This window comes from Felis catus, chromosome B1, assembly GCF_018350175.1.
Source record: "Felis catus isolate Fca126 chromosome B1, F.catus_Fca126_mat1.0, whole genome shotgun sequence".
In the NCBI taxonomy this organism is placed as follows: Eukaryota; Metazoa; Chordata; class Mammalia; order Carnivora; family Felidae; genus Felis; species Felis catus.
This window is the reverse complement of record NC_058371.1, coordinates 191,603,601-191,623,237: the sequence shown is the minus strand read 5'-3', so window position 1 is coordinate 191,623,237 and position 19,637 is coordinate 191,603,601. Positions and strand designations below refer to the sequence as shown.

The window sequence follows — 19,637 nt, the reverse complement described above, 5'->3', positions numbered from 1 at the left end:
CTCTTAACAGATCTCTGCCCTTCCTGCCCCCGACAGGACCATCTCCTCTGATACCCTGCCTTATAAATTCCAGCCACCTCAGCCGCCCTGAGCCCTGCTGTCTGCCTTCTCAGCTCAGCTTGACTTCACCTCCCCCTGCCACAGCTGGCATCTCCCCATAGGCAGAAGAGCAGGGGCAAGAGGGGGCGGTCGTGGGCTTGGACCTACAGTTCCCTTCTCAAGAAGACAAACCGTCCCTGCATGTTGTCCCATTACTCAAGCATGCATTCATGTTTTCTCCAGTTAAAAAAATTTTTTTTTCTAACGTTTATTTATTTTTGAGAGCGAGAGACAGAGCCTGAGCAGGGGAAGGGCAGAGAGAGAGGGAGACACAGAATCCAAAGCAGACTCCAGGCTCTGAGCTGTCAGCACAGAGCCCGACGCAGGGCTTGAACCCTTGAGCCGTGAGCTCATGACCTGAGCTGAAGTCAGATGCTCAACCGACTGAGCCAGCCAGGGGCCCCTGTTTTCTCCAGTTTTATAGCTGTTTCCAGAAAGAGTAACTAGTACCAGACTGGAAGCCCATGGCTGGAAGTGGAAGTTTCAGTTCTTATTACTGACTATCAATGGATCAAGTGACCCTGGAGAGGTGGAAGGCCTGTGGCTCTTGGTTTTACACACACTCAATTTAGCTGCCCTAAAGTGAGATGTGGCTAAAACCGTGATTCTGAAGTCAGAGACACTCATCCAATCCTACTGTCTACCTTGGGAGACAATAACCTCCCTGTTAAGTTACCTCCCTTTCCTCTATTTTCCTCATCTTTCAAGTGAGGTACTTCAAAAATAGTATTTACATAATAATTAGATGGGTTAACCCTTTTTTAAGTATTTATTTTTGAGAGAGAGAGAGAGAGAGAGAGAGAACGTGAGGGGGGAGGGGCAGAGAGAGAAGGGGACAGAGGGTCCACAGCGGGCTCCAAGGCTCTGCATTGACAGACGAGAACCCGACGTGGGGCTTAAACCCACAAACTGTGAGATCATGACCTAAGCCGAAGTTGGAGGTGTGACCGACTGAGCAACCCAGGCGCCCCTAAATGGGTTAATCCTTTCAATGTGCCAACATGTTACACACACGTCATATGCCAACATTCAGTAAATATTTATTATTTTCATCACCATCATTATTTCCTGGAACACCACTCATGGAAAGTCCCTTTCTGACCTCATTCTGCTGCCTCAACTTCCCTCACCTCCTAAGGAGCCACTTCCATCCAGCCATCACCAAGCGAACTGGCTCTCCTGACGTCCCTGTCTCTGCCCATTAAAGCTGATCCTAACCCGCTCTTCTGACGATGACCTTAAGCCAATGGAAAAGCCACCTCCCTCTTAGAGCCACCATTCCAAAAAGCCCGGTTTCCCGACAAGCATTCCCCATGAGGGCAACTACTGAATATGCAACCTCGCCCCTTCCTGCAGCTCCTGATCTTAGAGCTCAGGCAACTGTTCTGTCCCTATCCTATCACTGTTTAGCTCTTCTGTTCCCACCAAGAGCCCTGTGGGAATGACCTTCAGAGCCCCCACCTCCGTTTTGCTTCTGTAATTGAGGACAGCCCTTACCAGTATAGCCACCACGGGGGAAAAAGGCCAGGCTGCCCCAGCATCCTCTCCCTGGGAAAAGCTTTTCCTCTTTCCCCGTGATTCTTTTCGGTCCACAGGGTGCAGGTGCAGCTCACTCTGCCCTCATCCCCAGATGGGCCCAGGGGAGGGCAGGTGACAAAGGCCAGGCCAGACAGCTTGGCTCAGGCATCAACATGTGACCCAAGCTGGGCAACTTAGAGACTTCTTTGAAGTTTCTGTCAGTATTTTTAAGAAAAAGGCTTTATCTTTCCCTCTGGAATTATGAGTTCTAAACAGGACAAGGTCTGTGGCTGCCAATGGTAACGCAGAAGTACCAGGACTTAACCTGGAGACCTGGCTCTAGTCTGTCATCCTTAACTACTGTTCTTCTGTGCCTCATAGATCCTGAGGCAGAACCTGGAGGATTCTGTGAAATACTGGTAGCTGGGAGTTCACTGGGCTCTACACCACCTGACACTGCCATCGGTCTGATTTAGGGGTGTAGACTCTGCTTTCCCAAGGCTATGATCTGAATGTTTATGCCCCCCCCATTCATATGTTGAAACCTATTGCCCAATGTGATGGTGTCAGGAGATGGGGGTTTTGGAAGGTGATTAGGTCATGAGGGTGGAGCTGGTCGTGGTGAGATTAATGCCCTTAAAACAAAAGACATGAGAGAGACCTCTCCTCTCCCACCTCTCTCTCTTCTAACCCTCCTTCCTCAACCTTGCTCACCATGTGAAGACACAGAAAGAAAATGGCCACCTGCAAGCCAGAGCAGAGTTCTCCAGGACCAGCACCTTGACCTTGGACTTCCCAGCCTCCAGAACTATGAGAGACAAACTTCTGTTGTTTAGGCCACCCAATCTGTGGAGTTTTATTATAGCAGCCAGAGCTGACTATAAGGCATGTGGACAGCATATTCTCTGTCCAGTGATAGTTTGGGTCATGTGACTTGCTTTGGCCAGTGGAATACGAATAGAAATGAGAGAATGCAGTTCTGAGTGTAGGCTTTAAAAGCCACTGCGTATTTTCATCAGCTGTTCTGAGATTCTTCCCTTTACCATGACAACAACATGCCCTAGATAGGGGCTAATATTTCAGTCTCAGTCCCAGAATGACAAAGCATGTGGATGAGACTTGAACTCTACCCAAGGTTTGGGGCAGGCAATAACATGGGACCCTCAGCCAGGAGCCAAGATTATACATAGCTGACCTATGAGTTAAAAATCACTGATATTTTGGGGATGTTTGTTACAGCAGCTAAAGCTGACTAATATAGGTGATAGAGATGGGGGTTTCCCATTGGTGACAGAGTCCCCATATCTCCCCTAGTTTAAAAAAACTTGGAAGAATAAGGAATAGAGGTTTGAGGCTAGTCCAGGTCTGAGTTTTAGACAGGCTTACTAACCTCTTTGAATCTCAGATTCTTAATATATAGAATGGACTCTCCAGGTTGGTATAACAATTAAATAAGATAAATTGTGTAAAACCCAAAGCTGCACTGAGGACATGATGTAAAGGGCAGTGATAAACACTTGAGGAATGAATGAATGGACGGATGAATGAATGAGTCCTTCCAAATCTGAGTTCTCATTCATTGGAGCACTTGCAAGCCTGTATGGCCTCCTGTACCTTTCTTCTTCATCACTGCTGGTTCCTTCTTCAGCTGCTAACTTTTCCTGGTACTCTTCTCCTTTGGGTGGGGTCTGAGGTTTATTCAGCTTCGAGCATGGATCCTAAGGCAAAAACAGTTGCAAGATGAGACTAAGTACACTTCCCTGATTCAGCCTGTGGCTTATCAAACCAGAGAGTGGAGGAGAAAGGGCCCCCAGCGATCCACGATCGGTGCACAGCCTGGTTTGATTCAGTGCCCAGCACAGTGCCTGGTTTAGCAGCAGCCCTTGTCCCCTTGTCCTGTCTTTCAGCTGACCAAGCATTTCACATAGCTGATGAAACTTAAGCTCAGAGACAATCAGTAACCTGTCCAGGGTCCCACCATCAGTGAGTGGCAGAAATGGGACATACAATCAGTCAGTCTGACCCTGGGGCTGCTGTGGGGATCAGAGAACACTGCCAGCAAAGCTTACTGATCAGTGTGAACAACTGCTATTATTATGATACCTGTTTTAAGGTGGCAGCCTGTGACATCTCATTACATAGGATCGGAGAACATGGGACTCTCTGAATGACCGTACATGTTGAGACACAAGGTGTGGTAGGAGGAGGATGTGGAAACCAGGAATGATCACTGAGGCCTCAGAATTTTCTGTAAATCTAATTTGTTCGTGTTAGCATTCTCCCCTTTCCAAAGAGATAAAAGGTGAAAAAGACTTTTTTTATTTTGATTTTTCTATTTGTCATAGTAACCTGTCTATGGAACACACTATTATAAGACAAGCTAGGAACAGATTTCTTTATGGGCAAATCTCATTAAATAATGATAAATTGTAACCTGGGGTTCCGCTAACTACTTGTATGGCCTTGAGCCAGCCTCCTTCTCCCTTTTCTGGACAAGAGCTTCATCAGCTGTGAAACAAACAGGTTGCTTACATCTGTGGTTTTCAGCTTGTGCTCCAGAGACCCTGGGACATGTCCCTGGGACCCTCAGGGTTTGCAAGGGGCAGAACAGAGGCTGGAGGATGGGGCCTGGGGCTCCCATTCCCTCTCAACCTGACATGAAATTGCTTTGGTTGTATTTCCAGGTACTGCAATGTCTATCAAAGGTCGCTAATTGTCAGGGCGCCTGGGTGGCTCAGTCGGTTAAGTGTTCGACTTTGGCTCAAGTCATGATCTCAAGGCCCGTGGGTTCAAGCCCCGCGTCGGGCTCTGTGCTGACAGCTTGGAGCCTGGAGCCTGCTTCGGATTCTGTGTCTCCCTCTCTCTCCGCCCCTCCCCCACTCACACTCTGTCTCTCTTTCTCTCTCAAAAATAAATAAATATTAAAAAAGTGTTTAAAAGTCACCAATGTCAAGGCCAATGATGACCTCTGTGCTGCCAAACTCAGTGGCCACTCCTTGGGCCACTTCCAGTCCCTGCAGAACTGGAAATATCTGGTCACTCCCTTCTGCATGCGGCCCTCTGTCCTCCTCCCTTGCCAGCTGCTCCTTCTTAGTCTCTTCTGCTCAAGCCACCTGCTCTTCTGCTCCACACCTTAGTCCTTGGACTTCTCTCTCTCACTCCCCAGAATCTCATCTAGTTCCAAGAATACTGATGACAAAGAAATTTAATCTATTTCCAAGCTTTCCCCTGAAGTCTGGACTTGGATATCCAATTGTCCTCCAGATATCTCTCGGATGCTTAACAAGATTCTCAAACTGTAACATGTCCCAATCTGAACTCTTGGTCTCATCCTCCCTAAACAACAAGCATGCACTTGCCTCAGGGCATTTGCACAGACTGTTCCGCCACCCACAATGCTCTTTCCTAAGATATTGGCATGCCTTGCTCCATCACTTCACTCACCACTACAGAGAGACTTTCCCTGGTTTAAATTCTGGGCTCTGGTACCAGATACCTATGTTTAAATCCCAGTTCTCTGTATTACTAATGATAGTAATACTATCTAATATCTAATACTAAATAGAAAAACTAAGTTGTCATGAGGATTAAATAAACCAATAAATGTAAAGTCCTTGAAATAGAATGAATACTCAAATTAAGATTTCCCAAGATTATTGTTCTCTGATCACTTTCTCTAAAATACCACCCCCTCTCCCTTTCTGTCTCCCACCTTGCTCTATAACTTCCTCAAAGTGCAAATCATGGCCTCATGTTAATTACTTGTCTACTTCTTTCTTGGGTTTCCCTTTCTGGAAGGTAAGCTCCAGGGTGGCAGGGACTCTGCTCTGTTCACGCTCCTTTCCTTGGTTCCTGGAACAGTGTGTGGCACATGGAGAACATTCAGTACACACTATATGAATAAACCGAAACAAATCATGGGCCACTAGAGGATAGCAGGAGGGCCATTTTCTTCCACACCTGCCCCACACTCCCACTACATCCCATGGCCCAGCGCTACTCAGGAGCCCTTTGTGCCTTTATGATTCTTAAGTTCCAAGTTCTGTTTGAATCATTTGTGTTTCCTCTAAACATAGCAGATACCATGCGACCCTGGACCCTTCATTTCCAGAGAATCAGGGTGGAAGTGGCCCTCAGGGAACCCCTGCCCATCTCTACCTGGGTGGGCGTGTTCAGGGGTGCCCGGAGGTGGTGGCCCATTGGAGAGTAAGAGTTCCCTCTGCCTCCCACACCCAAACTTTCAAAACCCTGTCTGGGTCCTTAGCTAAGCCAAAACTACCTTTTCCAGGTTTTCCTTCCCTGCATAATTCTGGGCCATGTGACTTTGCTTAAGACCTGGAATATGGGTGTGAAGGAGCAGCCTGCTTCTTTTCATGCTTGGATGCTTGATGTAGGTGCACGTTGTCGCCGATCTGCTGGCTCGGCTGGTTGGCCTCGGCTGCTTGGGGCTCTCAGCTCCTCTACCTTCACCAGACCCTCCATAAGCTTCTCACACCCTGGGCCCAGGGCATGTTTAGCCCTATGATGAAGGATGCCGGATTCTCCTACAGGTCACCAGAATCATCAGAGCTGGAGGCTCATCGGCCTCAGAAACTGATACCATTTCAGCTCAGCCTCCTGGGCTGTATTCGTCCTTGGTCTTCCCCATTCCACGTCTGTCCTTCTGTCCTTCTGACTGCCCGCCCTGCTGTAGGCCCTCTTTAAGCCCAACACCGGGCACAGATGCAACAGTCGAATATGGAATGTCTCCCACAGTCATGCCATGTTGTTTCCCAAAATGAATCCCATATTTTCTATCACTTCTAGCACTGTTTCTTTTTTTTTTTAATTTTTTTTAACGTTTATTTATTTTTGAGACAGAGAGAGACAGAGCATGAATGGGGGAGGGGCAGAGAGAGAGGGAGACAGAATCGGAAGCAGGCTCCAGGCTCTCAGCCATCAGCCCAGAGCCCAACGCAGGGCTCGAACTCACGGACTGCGAGATCGTGACCTGGCTGAAGTCGGACGCTTAACCGACTGAGCCACCCAGGCGCCCCAGTACTCTGTTTCTTTAATCTCTAGATCATGCTTATCCTTCCAAAGCCCCACTCAACAGCCACTTCCTCCATGAAGCCTTCACAATCTCTTTTGCTGCAATTATATCCTCTGCTCTTGAAGTTCCCATAACAATTTTTTTCTTTTTTGCTACTGTAAATTGCTCACAAATATTTATGGGTCATTTACTAGGTGATGAACACTATTCCAGAGACACGGCAATAAATAAAACAGAAAATAGTTTTTCTGCTTTGTGTTAGTTATGGGAGTGTTCTCTGTCTCCCATCCTAGAAGGTAAAAGTAATCCCATATACAGTTTTTAAAATGTTATAAATCCCACAGCCAATAACTGAGAACATTCTGCATGGCCATTTTCCTTTGCCTGAATCTTTTTTCTTTATTGTGTGTAACGGGATACTAAATTCCAGCTGGCTGACATGCCATTAGTTGCAGGGCCCGGTGAGTTTGGTTCCTGGCTGTGCACTTTCAAAAATGTTGTCATTGACCAGCTTACAACCTCCACGTGGACTGTAAGCTAAAAGACCCACCTTCGCCTCCCGCTATGAGGTATCTGGGGCATTAAAAGGATCTTGGATATCTAATTTCTACAAAGGCCAGGAGCTAATATCACAGTCTAAGCAAAACAGCTTTTTGAGACACCTGTTATAAATACATGTTCGATATAATCCAAGGAAAATTACACAGTAAAATGCAACAATAAATCAGAATAGTATAATACTACAATATAAGTACATAGATAATGATAAAGTTAATTAGTCCAAGTTTCTAAAGGAAAACTGAAGGTTATCAGGAAATGTTGATAAATAGAAAGCACAAAATAAATTGACAGAAATAATCTTAATGGTATCAGTAAGCATGATAAACATGAAGTGGCTAAATTCAACATGGTATCTATCCTGGTAAAAAGAATTGTTCACTAAAACTCTCTAATAATGAACCTGTAGGCATCTAACAATCAAATCTGAAAACATAAGGCAAAATGTTCAGAACTGTATGGAGAAATGAGCACATTTGTAACTGTAATGGGAGAATCTAATAACCACCTCTCAGAAACTGATATATTAAGTAGACAAAATGAGCTAGGATATAGAATATTTGAACAACAAAGTTAGTAACCCAAACATAATAGCTAAAAAAGAAATACTAATCAGTGCTAACATTTACATGGTACTACATGTTGCCAGGCCCTCAACTATGAGATGGGCAGTATCATCCCATTTTAAAGGTGATGAAACTGAGGCAAGAGAGAATACATAAGTTCCCTAAGATCATACAGTGAACATATCACAGAGCTACAATTCAAACATACAGTCAATGCCTGAACAACACAGATTTGAACTGTGAGGGTCCACTTATTCGTGGATTTTTTTTTCAGCACGATCTAGTACAGTATTATAAATGTATTTTCTCTTCCTTATGATTTTCTTAATAACGTTTTCTTTCCTATAGCTTATTTTAAAATATGTGTTAATCAACTGTTTATGATATTGGTAAAGCTTCTTGGTAAATAGTAGGTCATTAATAGTTACATTTTGGGGGAAGTTAAAAGTTACATGTGGATTTTTGACCATGTGGGGCAGTTGACATCCTTAACCCCTACACTGTCCACGGGTCAACTGTATACTTAAGTTACTAAAATGAGAATATAGGTTTTTTTCTATCACATTGGTTACTTTTAAAAATGACCCCACAGCAGTCTACAGGGAAATCTCACCATGGTTCCGAGTGTTGACGTTCTACAAACCACGTGATCTGATAATAACGCAACAAAATTAGAAAGCAACAGAAAGTAAGTTTTAAAAAGTAAACTATGGGATACAGCTAAAGACATACATTTTTACAGGGAAATTTACAGCCTTAAATGTATTTGTTAGAAAACATTCAAGAGGTTAGAAAAAGAATAACATAATAAACCCCATGTCAGTAAAAGGAAAGAGATATGAAAGACAAAATTAACGACATAGAAAAGAAGAGATCCAGCCAACACATCTGAAAGGTGACTTTTTGAAAAGACACATGAAGCCTGATCAAGGGAAAAAGAAGACACTTAAAGCAATATGAATAATGAACAAATATCTCACGAAAGTTATTATAGAGATGAAAAGAATTTCAAATGTACTGAGCCATTGTGAAGATCATGAAAGGGAATGTGCAGGATGTAATTTCTGGGCCACCTTATCAACAACTGATATATTTAAAGGCATCCTGGGCAGGAGTCCAGAAACAGGAGAGAATGGAAAACGCTATAAAGAGCTGATGATGCACCCAGATGACTGCACCGGTTCCCAGCTGCATCACATTTTCTATTTCCCTACATTAACTGATGGATGCCTATGGCTCTGTAAGGTGGGCAGAAAAGACACTGCCATCCTTACATTACAGATGGGGATGTGAGGTCAGAGAAGTAGTCCAGCTACTTGCCTCAGGTCACATAGCCTGGAGGGTGGCATGAGGACTGTACTCCTGGATTGTCCCACTCCCTGCCATGATTCCATGTGATCACCATGTTGGGAAGATTGCCAGGTGCCAGCACTGGGACTTAACTGGGTATGAGTTCAAACCACATTGTACAAATGTGATATGAGAACTGTCTGTGAAACAGATGCTCAAAATCAACCTGACAGATGAAAGCTGTTTTCCTAATCAATAGGGAGGTGAACTCAGTAATCCTTTTTGTCTATTCGCTTTTTTTCCATCCCCTAGGGCCAGAGACAGGGACATCCTTCCCAAAGAGGAAGGTGAATCCTCCTCTTCCTCCACATGTAATTGGAGAAGGACCCCAGTGTTCTTCTAAATCATCCTCCAACCAAGGCAAATTTTGTATGGGGTTCCTAATCCAACCTTTAACTATCAGGACCCAAAATGGTACCCTTAATTCCCTTCATTCAGTTGTCATGTCATGTATCAATTTGTGTATGAGATGGTGCTAAACATCTGCCACAGGCAGATACATTAACTACTGGAAAGGGTAAAGATTAAGAACACATAGTTCTTGATTTCAGCAAACTTTTGGTGTAGCGGGGTGGGGGGGTGTAGGGAGGTGGGGTGTGGACCAATAGACCATATAAATGTCAAAAATATTTCCCCCCTCTCTCCCCTTATCTGTGCGCCTGGCATTTGAAGTCAAACTACATCATTCAAAAGGCACTAGGGTGCCATTGGAATATTTCACAAATGGATATGACCATGGACATCACCAGTTGGCTGAATGAATGCTTTCAAGCCCACCACTACTCATGTCAATGGTGTGTTCTTCTCTGACCTTCAAATAGAACAGACTTTCCAGCTGCCCGTTTCCTGGTTATCTGCCTAGGGTCTCAGTGAGTTCCTCCCAGGAAGGACCCTGAGCCACTCCTGGTGTATTCTAAGTTATCCACCCCTAATTCACACTCCTGGTTTCCCCATCAGGCTCCGGTTCAGTCCAGCACTCTCTGTCCAGAGCCAAAGTGGCCTGGGCATAAAGTATGCCCAGAAAAATAAATAGTTCTGCTTCTTCTGCAACCATCCATCATAAAAGTCTCCTCCCAACTCCTCCCAAGCAAATAGCTGGTTATTTTAAACTTGTGTTCACATTAGGTCTTCATCTTTCATCTTCCAGGCAGCTAACCTCTTCTGGATTGTTTCTATTTTAAAGGAACACCCACGCCCAGGAAATCTCCTGGAAGGGAATATTCAAAGTCATCCTCAAGTTCAGTTGACAATCTTTCAAAAGTAGCATTATGTACATCTTAAAATAGAACACCTAATGCAATGGGGTTTTGCTGAAATGATTACAGGGGACTGTAATAGATACTATAAAGTCACCTTACATTTATAGAATCTTGAACAGTTTTGAAAAGCGCCTTCATACGCATTCTTCTGTTCATTACCAAAGTCCCTGGGGTGTGGAGCCAAGCAGGGCTTATAGCCACCATTTTACTAATGAGAAGCAGTATGGAATGATATCATGGGCCCTGATGCTACTCTTTGGGCCTCAGTTTCCCTACCTGCAGAATGAGCATAATAATGACACTTGTCTTTTAGGGTTGTTGGGTGACTGTGTAAAGCACCAAGTTCTTGGCACATAGTCAGGGCCTTATCAGATTAATAAGGAAATTGATTTCAGGTTTGTGGATTTGCCTGAGGTCCCCAAGTAGGTCTAGGGTACAACTGGGGTGGAATCCATGTCCTAATCTCACACAGGAGCTGTTGCCCTCCCTATGCTGTCTTCCCAGGATCAGCAGATCTCAGTCTGATTCTCAGCCAAGAATCTCTCCACAGAGTAACTCTTCAGGGCAGCCTGCCTGTTCCATGTCAGATAGAACCAGACCCCTCTACTCACATCACACAAAGACACTGCAGTTGTTCAAGGGCTTAGTGATTATTTGTCTGCCCGCCCTCAGGACAGCTGACACCCTTGGATTCATATGATCCAGTTATGGTACTTGGTGACAGCTACCCGGCAAAGTGCACAGGGCCTCCTGTGACCAGGGGACACTTCTCAGGCCTGGGAAAGTGTTGGAGTACCCCTCATCTCCCTTCCTAACAGTCTTGGTGATTTCGACTTGGGACCTTTCACTGTGGTCCTTCCCCTTGCCGATGAAGTCATCTTCAACTTTCAGTGTCCTAGGCAGATGGCAGCAGATGTCACTCCTCTGTGGAATCTTCCTGGACTCCCCTTGGCAGAAACCTGCCTCTCCCATATTGGCTGCAAAGAATCTTCCTGCCATTATTACAGTATTTCTCATACCGGGTTATTATTTAAATAAAAATTTATTTCCTCCACTTGCAATGGAACTCTCTGAGGACCAACTCTCTGAGGATCTCATTTACCCCAGCATCCAGCCCCCATGCCCTGCACAGACACTACACAGAAATATTTGTTGAGTCAAAAAAGGCTTGAATAATAATTACCACAAATGACTCTCCTTTCTCTTCTGGAGAGGTATAGGCACAAGAATATGAAAACTTCTCCCTTATCTTCCCTAGTTTACTGTGACCCAGGCAACAGAGGAGTCTTCCAGAAAAAAAAGAAAGTTTTCCTTCAGAATTAGCAAGACTGACATGGTTTTCTGAATACAACTATGAATCTAAGAGAATCAAAGAGACTTGACAAGAGAGACAAGGACAAAAGTTTCAGCAGAGTCCCAGCTAACTGTCCCAGGGACAGAGCCACACCCAGGCTTGGCAACCCTCTCTCTGCATGTTCTGGGAGTGGAGTGAAAACAGCTCGATTCCCAATCGGCGTTATTATTTATATCTTCTTGACTCTCTGCTCTGCTTTGGCAGAAGAGCCAATGGCCTAAACTAAAACTCCTGAGTATTTTTTTAAGTTTATTTATTTATTTTGAGAGAGAACACATTTAAGTAGGGAAGGGGCAGAGAGAGAGAGAGAGAGAGAGAGAGAGAGGGAGAGGGAGGAAGAGAGAATACCAAGGAGGCTCCGCACCACCAGTGCAGAGTCTGATGTGCAGCTCAAACTCATGAACTACAAGACCATGACCTGAGCCGAAGTCTCAGATGCTTAACCAACTGAGCCAGTCAGACACCCCAGAATGCCTGAGTCTTGAACAAACTTAAATTTTATAGCCCCCAGTTCAGCAAGAATATCTTTGGGGAAGTGGCGTCCTGTCCCTGTTTCCACCTCTGGATGAGCAGCCAGATGGTTCAATCCCCTCTGAGCCTTCTCTTCCAGACTCTGCCCCTTGCGGGTTCCTGTGTAGTGAAAGCTATCACTGCACAGCAGAGGGCCACTAACATATCCTCTGCACCAGCCTGAGAGAATCTCTAGGACTTTGTCTCTCTAGAGCCTGAGCAAAGCTTCGACTCCCTTGGCTGGCATATAGTTGGCTTGTCAAAAATATTTTAACTAAATTCTAAATTTTCTCTGACTGGTCACGTTCAGAAAGTTTTGTAATGTGCTGTGTTGGCCAAGTTGTGGGGAAACATGCACTCACATGCGCTGCCATTGGGAGTGTGCCATGGGACACCATCAATGGAAGGCAATGTGGCATAACTATCAAAGTTAAAAAATCACATGCCACTGGAGCCAGAAAGTTCTGCAATCATGAGTTGGCACCTACTGAGCATTTCCACATGCTGGGTACTTTCTGACACTGTACATATATTAATTCATTCAGTTCTCACAAAAGCCCTCTGAGATGGATGGTATCATTGCCCCATTTTACAGATGAAGAAGCTTAAGCAAAGAGACTAAATCATTTGTCTGAGATTCTCTAGCCAATAAGAGCCCAAGCATCTGGTTCAGGGGTGAGCTTTCCTAACCACTATACTACACTATATCCCACTACAGAGCTATCCAGTGAAGTAGTCCCTGTAATGGAAAAAACAACCAAAATATCTATCATAAGGGAAAGGTTAAATATATTACGGTTTTTCTTTTTAAAAAAAATGAGGTTGATATGGAGGTTTACTGCTGTGTTACAATCTCCTTAAATTTTCTCTATGAGGGGTGCCTGGGTGGCTCAGTCGGTTAAGCGTCCGACTTCAGCTCAGGTCACGATCTCGCGGTCCCTGAGTTCCAGCCCCGCGTCGGGCTCTGGGCTGATGGCTCAGAGCCTGGAGCCTGCTTCCGATTCTGTGTCTCCCTCTCTCTCTGCCCCTCCCCCGTTCATGCTCTGTCTCTCTCTGTCTCAAAAATAAATAAACGTTAAAAAAAAAATTAAAAAAAAATTTTCTCTATGAAATTTTAAGGTACAAAAAGTAGAGCACAAGGCAGTATGCTACCATTTGTAGAAAAAATAATATACTCATAATTATGCTTGCATACGCACAGTATAGCTCTGAGCAGATAGACAAGCAGATAGACAAGATAGGGAACTGGGGGGAGGAGGGATCCTTTTCATAGTATGCCTTTATATACCTTTTAAATTCTGTGCCACAAACATGGATTGATTATTTGAAAAGAAAATAAGTTCAAAGAACAAACTCTACCTGTAAAGTATATAATAGTTGCTTAATAGAAAACATAGTTTAATTTAATTTAAATTAAATTTAAATAGAAGTTTAATTCTATTTCTAAATGTGCACATAGTCTTAACACTGTTGATTTATGAATCTTTCTCTCCTCTAGCATCTAGCTCAGAGGCTGATACCTCCTAGCTATTCCACAAATGACTGGGGAGTGAATGAATAATGTGCATGCAGAGTTGAACCAAATGGAACTGGTATTCTTCAAGGTTCCATGGGCAATTCTATGTAGGAGAGATACATACCACTCTCTAGAAACTGGGTTAAGGGACAATGTTCTAGACCAAGGAGGGTGGTAGGAGAGCCAAGTTTCATGGTGAACCAATTCATGGTTGTCAACATGCACTTGGATTTTGAACTTCTTCAGGGCTCTTAGCTACATCAGTGGTTCTCAACTGGGGGCAATTTTGTCCCTAAGAGACTCTTGATGACATCTGGAGACATTTTTGGCTGAGACATTTTTATTGGGGAGATGCTATTGGCACTTGGTGGGTAGTGACTGGGGATCAGGCAGAGAAACCCTGAGCTGCCATACCAGCTCTGGCCCTTATTCATCAGTCCTGGAACATACCTAGAATTTCTATGTTTGTGTATTGTCCCCTGAAAATGCAGCCAATGCACAATATTCCTGAGCTTATTAACCTTATTTTCACTGGAATCTCCTCACTCCGGATCCCAGCCAACTCCATCCGATCTCCCTGCCACAGTCAGTGTGAGGAGCTGAGAAATATTCAAATATTTGAGGAAGAGTCTTTCTGAGAAACTACTCAGTGTGCTGGCGGGAAGTTCAGCTGTCCCTGGGGCTAGCAGTTCTTCTAACAGAAGGCTCTCTCATGAGGCTGGTTCTTGAGAAACTGCGGGAGAATGAAAATATCTGCCTACTTCTCAGGAAGACATCATCAGAAAGGATGGGTAGCCCCAGATCAGGAAGGACCAGCCCTATGGATGAAGGTGCCTTCAGCTTTCTCCTACAGGCTTATGTGGGAGCAATGAGGGCTGCTCAAGGATTCCCCCCAGTCTCTGGGTGTCAGAAAGGGAAACACAGGGAATCCTTGCCACTCTTCTCAACCCCAAGACAGAGTTGAGGTCAGTTTTATCTGGGAGGCGTCTGGGCATGTGTTGATACTTTCACAAGGAGAGTAGAGGATCAGAACCATAGACAAGTAGTTCTGTTCTGTCCTGGCTGCTTGGATGCCTGTGACCATGGGCAAGTCACCCAACTGCTCTGTCATTCAGTTTCTTTCTCTGTAAAATGAGTACATTACAGGGTTGTTGTAAAACTCCAATGAAGTCATAGATGGGGACAGTGCTCTAGAACTGACCAGTTCCCATACAAATGTTGTTATTCAAGTCCTTATCCACCAGATTTTAGGCTCATTTTTACCTTGATGAATACGTGGTTAAGTATGAGCAATCCCAGTGGGGCAAGCCAGGGGACTGTTGGCAGGATCAGGGCTCAAGCTCTGGAAGTCTGAGGTCGAGGAAGAGAAACTGCCTGTTTCTGTAGACACTCAGGCACACGGATGTGATGAATAAGAGATGGGTGAAGGTGAAACAATGAGATTCAGACTCACATGTGTTTTCCCACATGGAGTATGAAGCGGACTGAAAATTTAGGGCAGTAATAAGTAAAATTTTACAGTGGTGGGCTTTTGATGGCTCCAGATGCGAAGGTTAATAACAGGAAAGCTGAAGCAAGAGGATCATCCAAGCCAGGGCGCTCAAACACTAACTTCACAGGAATTATCTGTTTTTGACATCATGCAACAAATGTTAAATGAGTGCCTGTGGTTTGCATTAAATTGTGCCCCCAGGGAGATATATTGAAACCCTAGCCCCAAGTACCTACTAAGGTGACCTTATTTGGAAATAAGCTTTTGTGGATGTAGTTAGTTAAAATGAGGTCAAACTGCATTAGGGTGGGCCCTAAACCCAACAACTGGTGTCCTTAGAAGAAGGTCCTTAGAAGAAGGTCTTCCTTCGTGAAGAGCCAGACGCATAGACACACGTGATGACAGAGGCAGAGCTTGGGGTGATGCATCTGCAAACCACAAGTGCCACAGATTGCCAGCAGCCATCAGAAGCTGGTAGAGAGGCATGCAGGAGATTCTCCCTCAGAGCCTCAGGAAGGAACCAACCCTACTGACACCTTGATTTGGGATGTTTCCCCTCCAAAACTGTGAGACAACACATTTCTGTGGCTTAAGCCACCAAGTGTGTGGTAATTCATCATGGCGTCCCTAGGAAAATAAAATAGCTTATCATGAGCTGACAGAGGACACACAGGAACCAGCTTCCGCCCTGGGGCAGAGTCCCTGAAAGGGCAGCATCGTGGGGAAGAGCTAGTATGAGAGTGACTGATACCACAGAGGCCAGAGGCGGGGGGGGGGGGGGGGGGGGGTGGGGGGGTGGGGTGGGGGATGGCCAGACAGCATTATTACTATGCTTCCTGCTGGGCAGAACAGGAGGCCAGCTCTTGGTGAGTGCCCTTCTATCTACCAGGCAAGCTGCTCTCAGAGAGGGAGAGAAGGTTTCATCTGACAAGCCTTGTTCTTTTTCAAACCACATGCATAATTACTTGGAACTCTATTTTCTTCACGGTTTGTGCAAATGGATTTTGTGGTGATTTTTTATTTTCCAGGCATTTTGGCAGCTCTGAGGGGGGAAATAAAAGAACCTCTTAATGCCAGCATGTGTCACTGGGGACGATGAAGTGCTGAAAGAAGAGAAATATCCTTAATTAAAGCAGAAAAAACAGAGGTTACCTGGGTCTCTAAAATACTACAGCGCTGGCTGTCCAATTCCTGGGGCCTTTCTTTGCCTCTTCGGGGATGTACCTTATTCTGTTGGATAAATTCTTCCAGTCTTAAAACCTAAAATGGAAGAAAAGAAACGCTTGGTAATGGAAACAAAGTCCCATCTCCTGATGGGGTCATTAATCTGGGAAACCATTCTCCTGGGTCAGTCAGTTCTGGGGACAGTGCTCCATTAGACAAATTCCAAATGTGCTTCTGGAAAGGGCATTTCTAATTGGCAAGTTGCTTCGTCTTCCTGGAATAGATGAGCCTATACTTCCTTTTAAATTATTTATATAAATACACTTATACTAGAGCTGCAGGGTGGTTTTCACTGGCTTTCATACCATTCCTGGAAGGTCACTCTATTTCTTTTTTAAAAAGTTAGTTGGTAAAGAAAAGGAACAGTATTTAAGAATTATACCAATAAGGGGTGCCTGGGAGGCTCAGTTGGTTAAGCGGCCGACTCTTGAATTCGGCTCAGGTCATCTTACTGTTCATGAGATCAATCCCCATGTCGGGCTCTGTGCTGACAGCACAGAGCCTGCTTGGGATTCTCTCTTTCCTCTCTCCCCCTCCCCTGCTCTTTCTCTCAAAATAAATATTAAAAAAAAGAATTATACCAATAAAATGAAACAGTGGCTAGAAGGTGCTATTAAATTGTATAGCCTTAATTATGATGATTATTATTAACCAATTAAGTGTAGAGTCTCAATTAAACAGACTGGCTTCTCTGCTCTATACTTTGGGAAGAACAAGGTCTAGAACCATACAGGAAACTCAGATGTTGCTAACAAATCTTTGTAGGAAAGCTAGTCCTCCTCAGGCATCATGCCAGGTATGAGGAGATAAGGGAGAGGGACAGAGTGAGAGCAAGATGGTAAGAGAATAAAATATAGCCCATGCTTTCTAGGAGTTGTCATCTTATGGATGAGGCAGATACATGTTTATAATCACAGCAACATTCAGAAGACAAACTAATAATAGTACCCTTGATGGTGAGTTTGCTCTGTGCCAGGAACAGACCTAAGCATTTGACAGTATAAACTCCTCTAAACCTCACAACAATTACTGGGAGATACATACTACTGCAGAGAATTTACAGCAATAAACTCTGCCGGGGGGAGTCCAGGGCAGCTTTATGGGCACTGAAGGATGAATAGGAGTCCATCCATGGCCAGGGTGAGAAAGGACATTCCAGGTGGTAGGAATAGTAGGTACAATGGCAGAGGGAAGGTACGATGTGTGTGAGAATTGGAGGAAAGTTCCATGTCAGGGGCCCAGCATGAAGGAGTGGATGGGAAAAAACAGAGTCCTGGGGGGTAGTGGTGGAGAGTTAGGTTAGGCCCAAATTATGAAAAACATGGCGATTAAAAGATTTGGGAGAAGGAGGAGTGGGGCCTTGAGCATATCTGGGGTTTAGAATGCTAGTTCTGGAATTAGCCAGCCTAGGGAGAAGGTAGAGGCAGGGAGATACAGGCCAAGACTTTCAAGACTCCAGGCAACATCACAGAAGAAGAAGAAGATTATGAAACTACTTACACTACATCTTGCTAAAGCTTATGAAATACTCAAATGAGTTCTATGCACTTGTTCCCATAATGTCTATAAGAGGTAAAGAAAAACAGAGCCTAGGTGAGCCATCCTGGGGGGCTGATAAAGACAGGGGAGGGGGACTGAGAGCCTTCAGTGGTAGGACACATGGGACTTGACAGCTGAGTGGATGTGAGGGTGGGCAGGGCAGGGACTGTAGGTGAGGACGGAGGAGCAGGAGAGGAGGAGGTCAGGGCTGACGCTTCCATTTCTCGCTTTGGTAAGCGGGTGAAGAGATGATGTCGCCACCAAGGCCGTGGAAGGAATGGAGGGTGACGGGCAGGCACTTTGTCAAGGTCAGCCTCTGGGTCACACCAGCCATCTGCAGATACTCATGTCCTGAGTGATCCTGGGGCATCAGAGACACGGCATATTGTGCTGCACATAGTGTTAGCATAACGGTTAAGAGTGGGGTCTTCAGAGCCGCATAACCTGGGTTGGAATCTGAGACCCACTACTCATTACCTGTGTGACTTTGAGGAAGTGACTTACCATCTCTGTGCCTCAGTTAACTCATCCGTAAACCACAGATCACAACAGCACCTACTGTGTGGCAGTTGTGAGGACTAAAAGTTGATATATGGAAACTGCTCAGGTAGTACCTGAACTAAAGCAAGCACTTGACGAAACTCACTCTTGTCATTTTTTGAGGGGTTCTGAGGGGCATTCGGGGAAATCATCAGGTGGTGACCCCAGGGTCCCATGTCAGAAGGATAACTGGGCTGAAGCCTCCCTAAGTTCTGCAGCACAGAGTAGTCCAGATCCGGTGTAAAGATCGGCAGTATAACTCAGAAGGGAGGGAGAGAGGAGTGAGAGCGAAACGGGCATCTTTGCTGTGCAGCCAACTGGGGCTGAGGTGGAACCAAAGCCTCCGGAGCAGAGACTTCCCACCAGAACCTCTCCTCCAGAGCCCCTGATATAACAAGTTCAAGGCTTGGCACGTTCACCTTTTAGAAAAATGATAACTTGTGACATAGAAAAACCGAATATGTTTTTCTCCCTTCATCACTCAGCTGAAGGGAGGACACATCACAGACACCGCTGCAGGCCCCTGAGCTTCTCCCTGATCTACCACCCCCTCTCCCTTCTAGAAATAACCACCAGTTCAGGTTTTCTTCTCTCACCATGCATGTCTCCAGACCGAACTCCATTAGAGGTATCCTTAAACAATCCAGACTATTTTGCACACGGCTTCTATATTCTCAAAACCCCTCTAGGAGGTTGTAGTGCTCGATCAGGGCTGAGGAACCAATTTCATGGGCTCCTGAGGGGATGGTGGACTCAGGGCTCATCTGGAATGTGTGAAGGAGGGCAGGGGAAGTAAGGAAACCTCTTTACATTTTTTGAGGGTCTAATTAGGCTCAAGAATGAAGCCGGGGGGCACCTGGGTGGCTCAGTCAGTTAAACGTCCGACTCCTGATTTCGACTCAGGTCACGATCTCACAGTTTGTGAGATTCAGCCTCGCGTGGGGCTCTGTGCTGACACCATGGAACCTGCTTGGGGTTCTCTCTCTCCCTCTCTCTCTCTTCCCCTCCCCCGCTCATGCTCTCTCTTTCTCTCAAAATAAATAAACATTAAAAAAAAAAAAGAATGAAGCCTGTTTCCAG

The 19,637-nt window shown here is 45.1% G+C and overlaps 1 protein-coding gene across 3 annotated transcripts in view; it reads right to left on the bottom strand.

The window, feature by feature from the left end:
* The window catches only part of FAM184B (family with sequence similarity 184 member B), a 156,983-nt gene that overhangs the window by 36,052 nt on the left and 101,294 nt on the right, over nt 1-19,637 (bottom strand). For all 3 annotated transcript variants that reach the window (XM_019829717.3, XM_003985503.6, XM_045056555.1), the window contains 2 exons: nt 16,407-16,514; nt 3,232-3,335 (listed from right to left, as the gene is read on the bottom strand). In XM_019829717.3, coding sequence (XP_019685276.3) covers nt 3,232-3,335; nt 16,407-16,514 — 212 coding nt within the window. The remainder of the gene's footprint in view (nt 1-3,231; nt 3,336-16,406; nt 16,515-19,637) is intronic.